The sequence below is a fragment of the Equus quagga genome, chromosome 15 (assembly GCF_021613505.1).
Source record: "Equus quagga isolate Etosha38 chromosome 15, UCLA_HA_Equagga_1.0, whole genome shotgun sequence".
In the NCBI taxonomy this organism is placed as follows: Eukaryota; Metazoa; Chordata; class Mammalia; order Perissodactyla; family Equidae; genus Equus; species Equus quagga.
This window is the reverse complement of record NC_060281.1, coordinates 763,032-778,965: the sequence shown is the minus strand read 5'-3', so window position 1 is coordinate 778,965 and position 15,934 is coordinate 763,032. Positions and strand designations below refer to the sequence as shown.

General features: G+C 40.2%; 1 protein-coding gene across 1 annotated transcript in view; it reads left to right on the top strand.

Annotated features, from left to right (window-relative positions):
* Nucleotides 1–15,934, top strand: part of RIMS1 (regulating synaptic membrane exocytosis 1) — a 414,621-nt gene that overhangs the window by 301,398 nt on the left and 97,289 nt on the right. The window contains exons 25-26 of the mRNA XM_046639771.1: nucleotides 4,285–4,368; nucleotides 12,674–12,745. Coding sequence (XP_046495727.1) covers nucleotides 4,285–4,368; nucleotides 12,674–12,745 — 156 coding nt within the window. The remainder of the gene's footprint in view (nucleotides 1–4,284; nucleotides 4,369–12,673; nucleotides 12,746–15,934) is intronic.

Sequence of the window (15,934 nt, the reverse complement as noted above, 5' to 3'; positions counted from 1 at the left end):
CCACTGTGCCGACGTTCCTGTAGGGACCCCGTGGGCTCCCACTGTGCTGACGTTCCTGTAGGGACCATGTGGCTCCCTGGTTGTCCAGCAGCGTCTTGCTTTGCCTGGTTACTTGAACCTCTCCCGCTAAGTCCCCTCTGCTGATTTTCTCATGCCTCTGTTGTACTGTCTCCTTTGAGGCTTCTCTTCCTCCCTGTCCCATAAAGATTTGTATTTCTTGGCTTCATCCTCAGTTTTCCTTTTCTGCGCCACCTGTTCTGTCTCTGAAATCATATTTCTATCAGAAGTTTCCTCTCTGCTGCGTATGAAGACAGCGCTCTGCTGTCAGTGATACCCTGAGGACTGGGCCTGAGTGTCTAAATGTTTGTCAGACCCTGTGCACCTCAGAAGGCCTGACTGCTCCCTTAGGTCCCCTGCATCCTTCTGCAGCTCGCTGCTTTCTCTTCCTGAATGTTCCTTTAATTTGTTGGCGTTGACACAGATCCATCCACAGAGTCTAGAAGCCTCCCCTCCGGCTCCTTCTTGGTGTCTGTGAGTGGGGAACTCCCCCAGTTCTCTCTGGAGAATCTCCCAGCAGGTCCCTCGCCTGAGCAGCCGCAGCCCTTTTCCTTTCCACTCTCCCTCTTGCCCCATTAGTTTTCTCATAAGCTTGATTAATGGGTTTTATTAGCTTTTGTTTCAAGTGTTGTTTTCATAAAATTGAAATACCCTTTTCCCTTTGTTGTCTGCCTAAAAATTCTACTCATTCCTCAAACATGCAGGTCAAATAATGCTGTCTCTCCCCGGCCCGCACTTCCCTTCTCTCTGCCTTCAGGATCGCTCGCTGTCCTCTCTGCCGTGTGGAGTGAGATCCTCCTGTGGCAGTGTCCTCGGGGGCGTGCTTGCACCCTTGCGGTCCTGCACGCCCTGAGGGCAGGGACCACAGCCTGTCTGTCCTTGCCATCTTTTCTGAGACCACTGTTATTTTTTACTTAGTCAGTGCTCAATTTGGGGGATTAGGGGGACTTTAAAAATGCCGCCTATTTTTTGATCCCTAAGTTGTGTCTGTTTGTGAGCCAGACCCAGGACCTGGAAGCTGGGAGATCCAATTGTCACTGTAAACACAGTGAACATGTGTCGAAGTGTGACTTCAGGTCTGTAAGCTCAGTAGTAATTTGCTCAGAATCAGCCAGATTCGCTGAACCACCGGAGGCTTCTGTCGGGGGCCGGGCCTGTGTCTATGGCTGCATCGCAGGTGTGTTTGCAGGCAGTCTGGCCGGGGAGGGGGAATCAGAAAGGGCTGTCATCCATGCCTGAGCCTTTGACATGAGGTCCCCTGTCACATAAGCCGCTCATGCCTCCTGGGTAGAAAGACCAGGAGCACCGCTTGAGTGAATTTTCCTCCACATGGAAACACGAGGCCAAGGGAAAGCAAGTTCCTACCTAAAACTTAACTTTAAATTCAAAGTTTAAGCATCTATATTAATTTCAATTTAAAACAATATTCAGGAAAATGTTTTTAAAGAACTAAAAGGAATAATGGAAATAGACAATAAAAATATATACCGTGTAGTTAGTGACCTCATTTGTTCAGGTTGGTTTCTAATATTACAGTACTTCACAGGTATTTTTTATTTGTGCTGTTCATGGAATGAATGATTTACATGTCCATACAATTTCTCTTTTAGATAATTTAGCTGCTTAGCCATGGTCTGCAAAGAGAGAGGCACCATTGAAACGTGCACAAACGCGAGCATCTATATTAATTACACATTTAAACACACAATTTATTCTAAGGTATATCAGGCAAAGGGGGAAAAGCCGTAACATAAGAACTGTTTAATGACTTTCCAAGGCCTGTCAGTTCTAATTCCTTCATTTCTCGGTGGGTCCCCTCACCACTGTTAATTTCTTAGTTAAGGTTCTCATTATTCTTACCTGTTTTACCACAAAACCTAGAGTCTTATCTCCTTATTGTCTACTTAAATATCCCCAAATATTTATTGATTACTTGTTCTGTGCCATGCATGGTTGATGTAACTGCCAAAACAAGACAAACACTCTGGTCCCCGTGTTAAAGGAGCTCATCAAGCCTCGAAGTCAGTGCCAGCATCAGACTGGCCGCCTTCTGCTCTGAACACAGTGCAGTTTCAGAATTAGTGAATTTGGAATACCTGATATTAAAGTATTAATAACGTAACTAACTAATGCAACTCACAGGCAAGATGGTTTGGAAAGAGAAATCATGAAGGGGCTGGTTTAGTTCACCTAGATAGGAGAAAAAGAAGTTGCACACGTTTTAAAAACAACAAAATATAATACTAGCCTATTTAGAACTCACAGATGTATTTTATTAAAACTTATGTAGTTTCTATTCCTAGGACAAAAACTGGGTATAAATTGATCCTGCTCTCATCATATGATGAAATATATGAGGGAAAAGCAAACAGAATTCTTATACTGGTTCTGTCAGCCTATTCAGAAGGACCTTGAGGGCACAGATCTAAGTGTCACGCTAAATGCTTCTTGAAAAATCACCTTCTAATAGCTTGTGTTCACAGTTGCTTGTTTCTAAATGTACACCTTTGTCCTTCATAGCTTTCACTGCATGTTCCATAATTATGCCATTTTTCTTTACTTTTGTGTTTAAATAAACACAAGGACTGGAGTTTTGCCTCAGGAAGCAAGGTTACTCACAATCGTGTGGAGTTAAGATTATTATTACTTTACAGAAAAACATATTAACTCTTTTTGTTTTCAAATAACACCATAAATTTTAACCCAACTGAGTATAATTTAATGCAGAAAACCCTGTAGTTGTACTTATTTTCAGTTACTTTAGAAATATGTTTCTTTATCGTATCTGCATAACAAAAGCCAGTAAAGTGGAAAGATATGTTTTAAAGCATTCAGATTGTATTGACCAACTATTTAAATAATTTAAAATAACTAAGTAATTTAAAATTAACACAGGGTGTTTTCAATCTCACAAACGTGTAACACATTACACGTTTTTCCTTCTGCCTAAAGTCTGCTGTCAAACATCTTGTTTGCTTCCCTGCCTTCCCAGAGCCCTGCCTGAGTCGTGCCGAGTCTGTCTAAGGCTGTGACCAGTCCAGGCTTCCAGGGTCCTGAGAATCGAGCCCCTGCTGACCTGGACGTCTTGGCCACGAGATGATGGCCCTCTGCTGCTTTTGTCCAGCCTGCCTAACAGATCCAATAAGCCAAGTAATAATGGCAAAAAGATGGCTTTTTTTAACATTAGGACTAGTCTCCTTTGGATGATAATGAACTCTTACAGCTCGATGAGTCCTGAAAGACACTCAGTTATCCTGTGTTGCGTATGAGGAAGCCAGTGTCCAGAGATTTTATCCCACTTCAAATGTTTATATCTAATGTCTAAAAGTTTCCTAATCTGGCCTCTTCAGTCCCTTTGTGCCTCTTTTCAGTCTTCGACTGGATGTTTGTAATTTGTGTACAAATTACACAGACTTTCAAGATAGTTTAACAAAAGAATGATCCAAGTTTCAAACGTTTATTTAAATTTTAATCAAAAAAAGTGTTGTTGTACATGCTGGAGTAAAAAACAACGGTTTAACCAATGCAGAAATACTTTTGCCAGTAAAGATGAGGAGTTTTTTAAAGGTAGTGCTATCTTACTTTCACATTGACCTGTATCTCCCATTTTTATCCATCAGTGTTTTTACTCACAGTAAGCCCTGAAGTTTTCCCCAAGAACACTTGTTAGGACTTCACTGGGAGAATTCCCATGAATTCTTTCTTTTATGTTAGTTTTCACACTAAGGAGCACTTTTATTTCTTCCATTTAAACTGTGTTTCTGCTTTTTATTAATTTCACACACCTCATCTTTGCTACTTTATCCAGTACTTTCAAGGCTTGCAATCAAATAAGAATTGGTAGCTTATTAAACCTGTTTTATTCAAACATAAGCTGGATTCTTAAGGATGCATCTTTTTAAACCTGAAGTTATATACATAGTTGTGTGTGTATAGACGTGTATACACAGCACGCACATTTAAAATAACAAAATTACACTTAACAGATTTCAGACATCTTCTCAAATAAATTGTTTCTCTATTCACTTATAAGGTTACAGGTTTTATTTTCTTACAATACGATAATTTATCTTTCCAAGTCTTTTGAAAATGAAGAGTGAATTGTGGAGAAAGAGTCTAGACTTTGCCTTTTTGGGTGCTGTTCCAGTCCTGTTGTTCCATGTATTCTTTTATTTTAAGAGTTACTAAATGTCTTGTTTTTTCCTGTCTTGTTCGTTGGGCAAACAGGGGTAGATGGTCCCCCTCCCTAGATAGGAGACTGCCTCCTAGCCCCAGGATTCAAATCCAGCACGCATCTCCGGAGAATGACAGGTACTAGTCGCCTCTTCCTCACAGACACGTGGCTTCCAGAGGCACCACTGTAGGCACCAGTGGAGGCCCGGGGGCAGGTGGGCCCTGAGGCGTCCTTCCGGTAGCCTGAGCCAGCCCTGCGGTGGCTCCATCGGCCAGTGCCAACAGAGCGCCTCCGAATGGTCCCTGAAACGAGGACAGCGCTCACGGCGCGGTCCAGACCCCATTGGACCCACGAGGCAGTTGCATTTAGCGAGCATTGGCATCAGGTTGTCACTTTCTAGAAGCAGATTTAACTACTGCTTTTGTTTACATGTGAACCAGTAAAAAGTCTCAGGTGCTTTAAAGTGTTTTAAAATCTATGACGGAGCCTTGATGGGTTGGTTTCGGTTATCCTCCTCTTTTCTTGTTATTACATAGTTAATAAGGAAGTTTAGGCTTTGGGGTAAATTTAAAAATGTCTGATTTAAAGTAGAACACCTGGTTCTCGTAAATTTTATGAATACTGTGTTTTTAAACCTGGTTTTGTCCAGAGCTAGGGTCAGTCCACAAGGTAGGTTTTTAGAAATAGCATCAGTGCTCTGAATCCACTTCGAGTCGCTCTGTCAGAAGCGCCACATGCACACCGTCCACACTGTGTCCTTCACAGCTGTGCTGAGTCATTCTCCTGCTGGGTGGTGTTTGTTGTATAAGGTCCTTATCTGTAGATACTGGTCACAGAGGTTATTGGGTGTTTTGGATGCTTCTCTTCTAGTGTAAGCAGAAATTCAGTGAACACCTCGCTAATATTTATTAAGTAGAGGAGAATATGCAGCATCTCAGAAACAGAACACCCCGTTTTGCCAGCATGCGGGTCTTACATACCCCTTTCTTAGTGTGTGCAGTGCAGGAACTGTGCCCTCACTTAAGAGAGACGTAATTTATTTTCTGTATCTGTAAATCGTCTCATATCTTCAGGATTTCAATTTGAAAGAAAAGCTAAACACCCATCACTCAGAAAAAGGAAGTCATTTTACCAATGTTGGAAAAGGCCACAGGCTGATATTTCATGATGGCTTTAAGAATATTTTATCTTGTTTTAGTCTTTAAGACATTTACCTCTTAATATGACTTACATATTTGGAACTTAAAACTAATTCTTTCTGCTACTGTCTGATTTCTGGGATAGAATTTCAGGGACTAGAAAAATTAGGAAAATCTTCAATATAAAAATTATTAAAAATTTAAAGTCTTTTCCAATAAGAATATAAAATAATTGTGTAAATTAGATAAAAACTCATGACCACAATGAGGTGGCTGGCCCGGTGGCACATTGGTTAGGTTCACACATTCTGCTTCGGTGGCCCGGGGTTCACTGGTTCAGATCCCGGTGCGGACACGGCATTGCTTGGCAAGCCATGCTGTGGTAGGCGTCCCACATATAAAGTAGAGGAAGATAGGCACAGATGTTAGCTCAGGGCCAGCCTTCCTCAGCAAAAAGAGGAGGATTGGCAGTAGTTAGCTCAGGGCTAAACTTCCTCAATAAATAAATAAATAAATAAATAAATCCATGATCACATGGTTATTCATTCATTCAACACGTATTTATTGTGCCCCTACTGTGCGCACCATTCTAAAGACCAGAGCCACAGCAGTATTTGACAGGCACAGTCCTGGCTGTCAGGGAACTTAGCATTTCCTTTCATAAAAGACCATTCTGGAAAGCTTTGAATTTATTCCAAAACAAATGAGCCAGTGGATTTTGCCTTCTGTAATGACTGTTTGAGTACAGGAAAATTAAGTAGGGTGATTTTGTAATGAATATAAATGTAAGTGTGTCTGGGCATAGATTAAGCAAAACAGAAATCCAAATAGTTTCAGTTCGTAGATAAATGAGATGAAGGTTATTTGAAAATCAGTTGTCATTTAATGACATATGAATTAATGATGTTATTTGATTTCATTTCGTATCTATAACTTTAAGGGTAGATTTTAGGAAATGATCCTTTTAGATGAGGTGATTAAAGGAAATTCTTATTAATACAGAATTATGAACACACTTTTTACTTTTTTATTATGACTTATTTGTAAATAAGTTCTATGTTCAACCAAAAGAAGTACATTTCAAGTGTCTTGATACTATGATTTATTACTGTAGGGAGGAGAATATTATTTACAGTAAATTTTTATTAAAATATAGGAATAGGGGCCAGCTGATGGCATAGTGGTTAAGTGTGCGCATTCCGCTTTAGTGGCTCGAGTTTGTGGCTTTGAATCAAGAGCACAGGCCTACACACTGCTCATCAAGCTGTGCTGTGGTGGCGTCCCACACACAAAATAGAGGAGGATGGGCACAGATATTAGCTCAGGGCCAGACTTCCTCAGAAAATCAATCAATCAATTAATCAATATATGGGAATAATATGTGCCCATAAAAATGAGAGAGAAATTACTGCATCAAATGATGCTAAACTCACAAGTAACCATGTCTCCCACTTGGCAGCACACATTTTGCCTCTTATCAGCTTTATTTCTGCGTTCAGAAGTTTCTACCATTTTGCAGGTGAAGTGAACACAGCATCAGATTGAGAGACAGTGAATGTTCATAAGGATTTGGGCATCAGATGACTTTTGTCCCACTCACTGGTCACTAGGAAAATATTCTAAAATCATATAACTTTAATGATACAATTTTTAATGTGCCATTCCTCTATAGTTTAATTTCAACAGTAAGCAATCTTGATGTCATCTCAAGTTGTACAGTAGGTCTATTTAGAATTAACATGAAAGTATGTTTGTCTAGATCTAGGAATATTTTGTATAAGTTGTAGGCTATTTAAAATAATGATGAGGGAAAAATACATAAATTTGATACCACGGGAAATGTTTCTGACTTTAAAATTGTAGTGAAATTTTTCTTGCAATTTTATTGCTAAAAATATTGGTACTTTTAAGAATCATCATTCCACCAACAAAGCACCTCTATCTAAATGGAAATATTTTACTATAGAAATAGTAATGTTTATGACCCTGGAGGTACATAACTCTGTTTATGAATCTTAATAAAATTTAGATCTACTTATGGCTTCAAATTAACCAAAATTTGTGAGTAGCATGTTACAAAAAACTGTGTTTTCATATGCCCCAGATCACGAAGGCTCTGAGTCTTGTGCTCACGATGGAGTCAATCATCTTTAAGTGTGATTATTATTATTATTATCATCTAATTCAACTTTAAACTATTTTTGGTAAATGTTTTTTCAAGAAAATGCAATATATTCTTTTTTAACTTTTAAAAATTTTTGGTAGTGATCATTCTAAGTGAGGTGATAGAACATATTTTTATTTGGTACATTTTGAGATTTATTTTAACACTTCGTTAGCTTGAAGTTACTGACTCTAGTGTTTTGATTGAGAATGTTTTTGCATCAAGATAAATGATGCAGTTCATTCGTGTGTGACAGATAAATACTGAAAATATTTGATAAAATAACCCTGTTTTCCAGACCTAATTTATCGGAACAAGTAAAGCATCCCCACTGTGTTTAAGATTAATTCCTGAGTCATTCTGCTGAAGTTGCTCTAATTTATTTTGCAAATAACCAGATTTGTATAGTTTCCCACACTTCTCTTGGTAGCAGCTATTTGCCTGTAAGAATCTGTAACCAAGAATATCAAGTGGTTTCTTTTGATTCAAAGTGAGTAAATCTTCTTTCTCCATTGGAAATATTTTTAGAATAAAGAAGCCACGTGCTTTTTCACTTCCAGAATTCATGGTGGCTGCCAGGTAAATGAAACGTTGGTGTGGAACCACTTATAAACTCAGGACATGGCTAATCAATTTTGTTTGCCTCGTAACATCATTTATCTGTGCTTTTCAAAAGCATCCTTTATTTGAGTGAAGGAAATGTATCCATGTACTAAAATTCTTAGTGAGTCTATTTAATGACTGCAGTCATATACATAAATATCAATAATATACAAAAGGGCAAATGTGTCTTAATTGCATGCATTCTCCCTCACTGCATATGAACATTTCTTATTTAGGTAGATTCTATTCAAATTTAATTTTTTCTCCTCAAACTTATAAGGAAATAAGATGATAGAGATTTGCATTTCAAGAGAGTAAGCCATCTAGGTAGGAAGCCAGAATATCTATAAATATATTCTTATGATATCACTATTAATTTTAACTAAATTAAAACATTATGTGGTAGATTTTTATTAAATTCTCCCAAAGTAGAACATCTTATATTTTCATTTTATCATACAAATAGTCTTAAATGATATTACTATTTTATTAGTATATTAGTTTTACCCTTTAATGGAATTGTAATGTCTTCAGAAAAGCTCTATTTACCGATGTCTTCGGGGAATTGCTCTAATTGAATTTAGCTATTGAAGAGGAAAAAGAAAGCACAGAAATAGATTTTAACAATTACTTTCTTCTCATTAGTACATTTTATGAATCTTCACACTTAAATGAGTACAGAGTGAATAATAATTAAAAGCAGGACTTCACATTTAGATTTATTTAGGAACATCCCCACTTTCTTGATTATTACTCTTATATCAATTTGGTAATAAATTAATTGTTGTACCTTACATTTGAACATAATAGCTTTTAAAGCATTTCATTTGTGTCCTGTGCACCAGCAAGCATAAGACCAAAATTATACAACTATTGAGTTGTGAAGTAAAGGAAAAACTCAGGATTCCTGGTTCTTGCATATCTAAACCAAAGAAACATTCTTTCTGAATAATAAAATAATGATAAAAATTTTAGTAAAGCAAAAGCATGTTAAAAACACAAAATAAATAAGATAACGATGAAAACACTTTAACGATTTTGTTTGCTTCTGCCCAGGGAGCCATCTAATAAACATCAGGTCATTCAAAGTCACTGGATGGCAGAGCGGGAACAGAACCCAAGGACAAGGGGCCAGGATGGCGGTGTCCTCGCCGTTAATTAAGGCTCATGTTACCTTGGAAGAGTTTCTTAAACCTTCTGGGACGCAGTTTCCTCATCTATAAAGTTAGGTGGCTGTAGATGGATTAACTGAATTCTCTGCCCCTTAAGACACTAAAATTGAATCTAGCTGCCTCGTAGCATCGTGATAAACATAGCTTGGGCCAATAATAATGACTGAGACTTCGTTACGTGTAAGGCAATGATTAGAGGGCATTTCTTACTTGCGGTAGTTTATATTTTACTGACTCCCAGAAAATAGGACAAAGTTTTATTTCTAAATTTATTTGATTTGATGTTAACTGAATTTTATAGCCCTAGTTTTTTAGTTTTTGTAACTTTTAGTGTCTCAAATTCCAGTATAATTCTCAAAATATTACTTTTTTTAACTGTCCATTCAACAAACACTTATTGGGTAGTTACTGTGTGCTGGGCGTGATGTTTTATGGTGACAACCCAAACAGACACAGTTGCTGACCACGAGGAATGTGGATGGAATGGCGTGGGGTCGAAGGCTGCTCATTTGCTGTGATCCATTTTACGGTTACGTGGTCAATAGCGTCAGTAGTGTAGTACATGGACGTAGATCCATGGTTCTAACCTTTCGCAGTTCACATGGCACAGGCCTCTATTTATTCCAGGACACAGCTGTGTTTAAAACACACAGTGTATTCATAGCTGTAACTGAGGGCTTGGAATAGGAAAGACAGAATTTTCTATTTTCTTCAATATGCCTGCTTTATGCTGAATTATTACAACGAAGTGTGTATCATTTTAATGTTCAAAGGAAGTCCCAGTTGCCCAGCTGCCCTGGGCCTGTGCGTTTGACGGCTCTTTCTTCTGGGACGTGTTTTCCTTATGTAGACACATGGCCCACTCCCTTGTCTTATGTCTTTGCTAAAATGTCACCGACTCCATGAGGCCTTCCCTGAGCATCCTACTGCAGATTGCAGGCTGCACCTGCCCCACCCCGCCCCGTTTCGGATTCTCCCTGCCCTGGTTCACTTTTTGTGGTTGTTTTTAGCATTATCGCCTTCTAGTATACTATGCAATTCATTTTTTTGAGGCTTTTTTGGTGCTTATGGTCTGCCTTCTACCAATAAAATGCAAATTGCTTGAAGGCAGAACTCTTTGTCTGTTTTATTCACAATCGTATTCCAAGCACCTGAAACAGTGCCTGGCATATATACAGCTCAACAAATATTTGCTGAATGAATGAATGAATGAGCGAAAACCCTTAATAACAGTGAGTTTCGTGAATTGGCCTAAAACCCTGTGCTCTCATTTGGCTCTCGCTCTGCTGAAGATGACAAAAGGAGCGTTTGTCCCCACAGTTCCTTGCCTATTCCTGGGACTCAGCATAAATCTCCCATAATGGTAGACCACTTTGTACTTGGAGCTCAGATACACACGGGACCTGAGGCCTGTCTCACTCTGCCTCTCCCCTCCCCTTCCTTCAGCATCTCCTGCCGCGTCTGTGCCTTTCTCCCCCTTGCTCAGGAACCAGCCTCCCTTCCTCACGCCCCACCCCCCACTGGTTCCAGCCATGTGCTGTGTGCTCTTCAACCTCCACAGCCTGCAACCCCCAGTCCTGACCACGTCATCAACAAAGTGGATAAGAGCCGTCCCTCAGTATCAGAGAGCGACCGTCTCTCAGTGGTCCCCCAGGCCTGCCCCAGACGTCATGGTCCTTCCCTTCTTGAGCAAGGTGCATCCACAGGGCGTGGGTCAGAATCACTGGCTCCACCTGTCTGCTGGACGGTGGGGCAGGAACAGGTTAGGAGCCAGACAGACTCCATTCTATCCCAGCGCTGCTGCTGACCAACCGAGGAGCCTGGCCCTGAGCCTGTTCCTTCGTCTGTAAAACGAAGAGGGCACCTTCTCAAAGGATTGTCACAAAGGGTAAATAAGTCAGTGCCTCCCTCACGGCCTGTTAGGGTCTTTTCCAGCTAGAGAAGGAAAGTGGTCTCCCTCCTTATTCCCACCTCCTCAGAAGTGAGAGTCAGAGTGACAAATGGCAGAAGAACACAGCACTGAAACCCAGATTCTGAATTTGAGGGACAAAGTAGTGTTGTATGTTAGTTATATGATAGTAAAACCTAGCTTTTGGCCATGGTGAGAGAGATAGGGAGAGATGAAGAGCCCCAGAGCCTGCACGCTCGGTGGAGGTGGACTTGGTTCCTGTACATGTGCCTGGTGCCTGGTGGGCGGCACGTGCTGGACACTCAGACAGGGCGTCCGGCATCAGCACGTAAAAGGGAGTAGTTGCTAAAAATTCTTATCACATGAAAAAAATTCCGACAGTGTGTGGTGGTGGATGCTAACTAGACTTATTTTGGTGGTCATTTCTCACTTACACAAACCTCACACCACCATGTTGTACATCTGAAACTAATAAAGTGTTAGGTGTTAGTTATGTCTCAATTTCAAGAAGACAGTTGTCTCCTTAACATTGTTGGAAGGAAGGGATATCAGGAAAGAAAAATAAGCATAAATTGTTGACAACCAGTTATCAAGATAAAAATGCACATTCGTTTTTGTGGTTTCTCTGTTTTTTTATGTGTGAGTTTCTTGACCACAATATTTTATGTTTATTTCGAATATATAGTGGTCCAGATACATCGTGGGTGCTCAGGTTGTGTGTTAGCTGCCTTGGGAGGTGAGCTCTCTCTGTGGACGTCATTTCTGTGGGAAGAGGCCTCTCACCTTCCAAGTGTCCGGTGTACATATGTACTTTTAGAACATAGAGTGACGGGGAATTACTAGTGTTTTTATTTGTGATATATAATTAGCTTTTTAAGATGCTACATGATTATAAAATCATCTTTATGATAATCTAAAAAATAATTTTAATAGTTTATTTAAAATACTTAGGTCTAACATATTCCACTATAGCATTTTTTTTCTCTTTTCTTCATAATATATTTAGGGAATAAAACAGGCAAAAAGTCTTTGTAGCACCAAATTTCAACGTGTAAAAGTAGACAGCACTTCCCCCTCAGTGGTCTTTCAGCACCCACACCATTCCTGCCATCACATCTGTCATCCCCATGTCCCATGGTGGGGTTTCCTCCCTCATTAGGGAAGGCAGGTTCTCAGCAGGGATCCGCACTGAAGCTTTGTGATGGGCTTACCTGTCTAGACCAATAGGATGTCAGCTTCTGTGTCTCCTGTTGGGCAACTTGTGTCTTCCACATGGCACCGGTTCTGATTTTTGTTTTTATTTATTTATTTTTTATTTTAAAAAGTACTGACTGACAAAAACCATTTAGGTAAGATAGTTGCCATTTTTCATGCCTATTGCTTTTATCATTGTATGATATTCCTGTAGCTTTATTCATCATATATTTTGTATTTCTTTAACATTTCATTCCACAGGCACTCCAGAAAGTCTGAAAGATCTAGCATCCAAAAACAGACTAGGAAAGGCACCACCTCTGATGCAGAAAGGTAGGCTGGGAACTGTGACGGGCGGCCGTCTTCTCTTCCTCTGGTGTGTGCAGGATGCCTTCTCTTGCTTTTCACATGAGCAGTCCTTATGCACAGATTGTGATGTTTAGAGACATTCGTGTGAATAAATCTCCTCTGTAGGAATAGCCTCATTCAAAGAACAAGAGAAGGGTAATTTGAAGGCAGCCCCTAAATCTTAGAGTTTAAGACAGACCTCGTGTTTCTCTTAGAGATCGTTGTGACTACTAAAGGACATTAAACCCACACTCATTCCTGCACACATACATTAATATTTTGTTTCTGAGGTCATTTAAATGTTACCAATGAATACAGTACCTGGAATATGCAAATATTTTGAGAGTCTGTTATTTATCTGAATGATGTCATCATTTAAAAAATATCTTTTCTGCAATTGGATAAGCTGAGATTCTAATTGTATATTGCAAGCAAAGATATTTGCTGAGTTAATGTAAAATTAACTCCAAGGGATTACTGACCTTTGGTTTGCAATTTCCAATTCCACAAGTTTTTTGAGTATTTTTAGTTGGAAGATATTGACATACTTTTTACAGAGCTATAAAAAAATACCTAAAATCCAATTGACATATTCATTCATCCAAAAGTTATTGAGAGAAGGTAGGGGCCACAGATATAAATGAACAAGGGCCTCCCAGGGTCACAGTGCTGTATAATCACTAGAGGCATGCACATGGTTCAGGGAGGACCAGGGGTTGGGGATGCTGATGAGTTGGGAGATATTTCATAAACAGGTGTCACTGGAGCTAAGTCCAGGTATATGAAAGTAGATGTGAAGAGTAGACCATTCCATGACAGGGGAATGACATGGGAAAACATGAGGCTTGAAGTACCCTCTTGAGTTTTGGGAATCCATCCCCATATTGGGAGGGAGAATGGGACTCAGGACTTGGGAGAGAGATCTGAAAATAGAACTGGAGAAGTCCTTAGAGGCGTTGTTATGCGTGACCTTGTGGATCACACCACAGAATGTCAGCTTCTGGTTGGTTTGTCCATGCGCCGTTGAGGGGCTCCAGACATGGGAGACGATGACTGGTTTTGAGTTGCAAAGTTGTAGATCACTTTGAGAACATTTGGAAGATAGATTGAAAGAACCAAGGGTAGATGCAAGACACCAGCTAGGCTGTCACCATAGGCTTGGTCAAGATAGAATCTGCACATTCAGCAATTCATTCAATTAACAAATATATGGCAAGCTTTGAGCTAAGTTCAAGGAATGAGATAGTGAGCAGCAAAAAGGGAAAGCTTTCCAGAGGATGTTACCCCTGACTTAAGATCAGAAAAATGAGTAGGTGTGAGTCACATCAAGGGATGTGGGTTAGGGAAGAGGGAATTCATTCCTGGCTATTGGTCTGTGGAGATACTGACTATTTAGGGAACTTAATTTACAGTGGAACAAGGATTCAGGGAACTCAAAAGAGTGTTGAGTCGAGATTCAGTTTTACAAAGGATTTGGATTTTGAGGAAAGAAATGAAGCACAGAGTTCTAGCAATTTAGATGGATGGACAGATGGATGGACGGATGGATAGACGGACGGATGGATGGATGGATGGATGGATGGATGGATGGGTGCATAGATGGATGCATAGACCGATAGACAGATAGCCAGCCTGTAATGAAACAATACTGATTATTTCTATTTACATATTCTTTTATATCAACTCAGCTAACTGTTTTCTCTACTAGCTTGTAAATGACTTAAGTTCCTTAGGCAAGTTTTTAATCTCCAGCCTTCACAGCCCCTGTGCCTCATGCACACCCGATTTCCATTATTTTGACATGATTGAAATTTTTCCTCAAAGTAGTATTCTTTTATTCCATTCAGCCTTCTCTAATTCATTAGTCAGTTACTAATTGAGTGATTACTATGTGCAGTTTCGCATTTAGGATGCATTTTTGAACTAGGTTTTTTTGATAATAGGATACTGCTTTACAAAACCTTAGGTGTCTAGAGTCAACAGAAGGTACTTAACTCCAGATGAGTGGTATTTGGGCATCTTTCTCTGCAACACTGGAGATGCCTGTAGATAAACACAAATGCTCGCTCCACGAGGAAGAGAGGGGTTCCATTGACTCCCACCTCAAACATTTGCTGCTGAAGGCCCACATTCATGTTACTCTTGCCTTTACTTACTTTGCTTGTGGGTTGTAATATAAAAAACTCAGACCTTTCAGATGTGTAGATTTGGTTATAATTAAAGCTCTTGATGGATTTTCATTAGAGTATAAACTACCTAGTTTATGCCTAGTTTTTAAGGGAGTTGTTGAATAGCTAGTTACAGAAGGGGAGCTGGCTGGATGTTCTAGCTCTCTTTAGAAGGTACTTGAGCTGACATCTGACCACAGGGGAGTTGAGGTCACAGAATGAATGCTTTGGACACTGATTCTTGGCCTTGGGGGCTAACAGCTTCCCCACAGGAGTCAGACGCACAGTCAAGCGTTGGCTTCTGACAAAATCTGCTGTGTGATGATCATAATTTTGAAGGCCCTTTGATGGCCTCAGCCAATTTGGCCTTATGAGGAATGGCCTTGAAGGAAAATACTTTGGAAGATTTGGTGACCAGTCATAACTGGAAGACAGGGGGAAGGCTTTCTGACTCTGTGCCGAGCTGTGGGAAGCAGGCCTCGGATTGTCTGGGGAAGCTCTTCAGTAAAGTGAGGTCCCACCCGTCCCCCTCCGTGGAGTCAGCCCCCACTGCTGGCACGTTCTGCGTGCAGCTCCAGGGACTGGTCTTCTGGTGGAGCCTGCACTCACACCCTAAGTGGGGAGGTTCTGTCAGGACTAGTGTTGAGAATCGGTGCATGCATTTTGTGTTGTGCTGGTGCTACTGGGGAGCTGTGCAGGCCTGTACCGGCCATTACAGCAGTTGAGCTTAAGTCCCACTCGCTTGTCTATCCTTGAACAAGTCATCAAAAAACACCAAAATCATATTTTTAAGCTGCAATAGAAGCAATTTACTGCAAGTCCATTTGCAGCAATAAGAACGTCTGACTGACAACCTAAGGTTTTGGTGAGAAATGTGTTTTACTTAAGTTCAAGTGAGTACACTAGTCTCAGGTGAGAGAGTAGGCGTGGGCTGGACTCGGTGGTAAATATTTAGATACGTGTTTGAAGATGGTGAACTGGATTCAGACATGCTTAGGTCTGAATT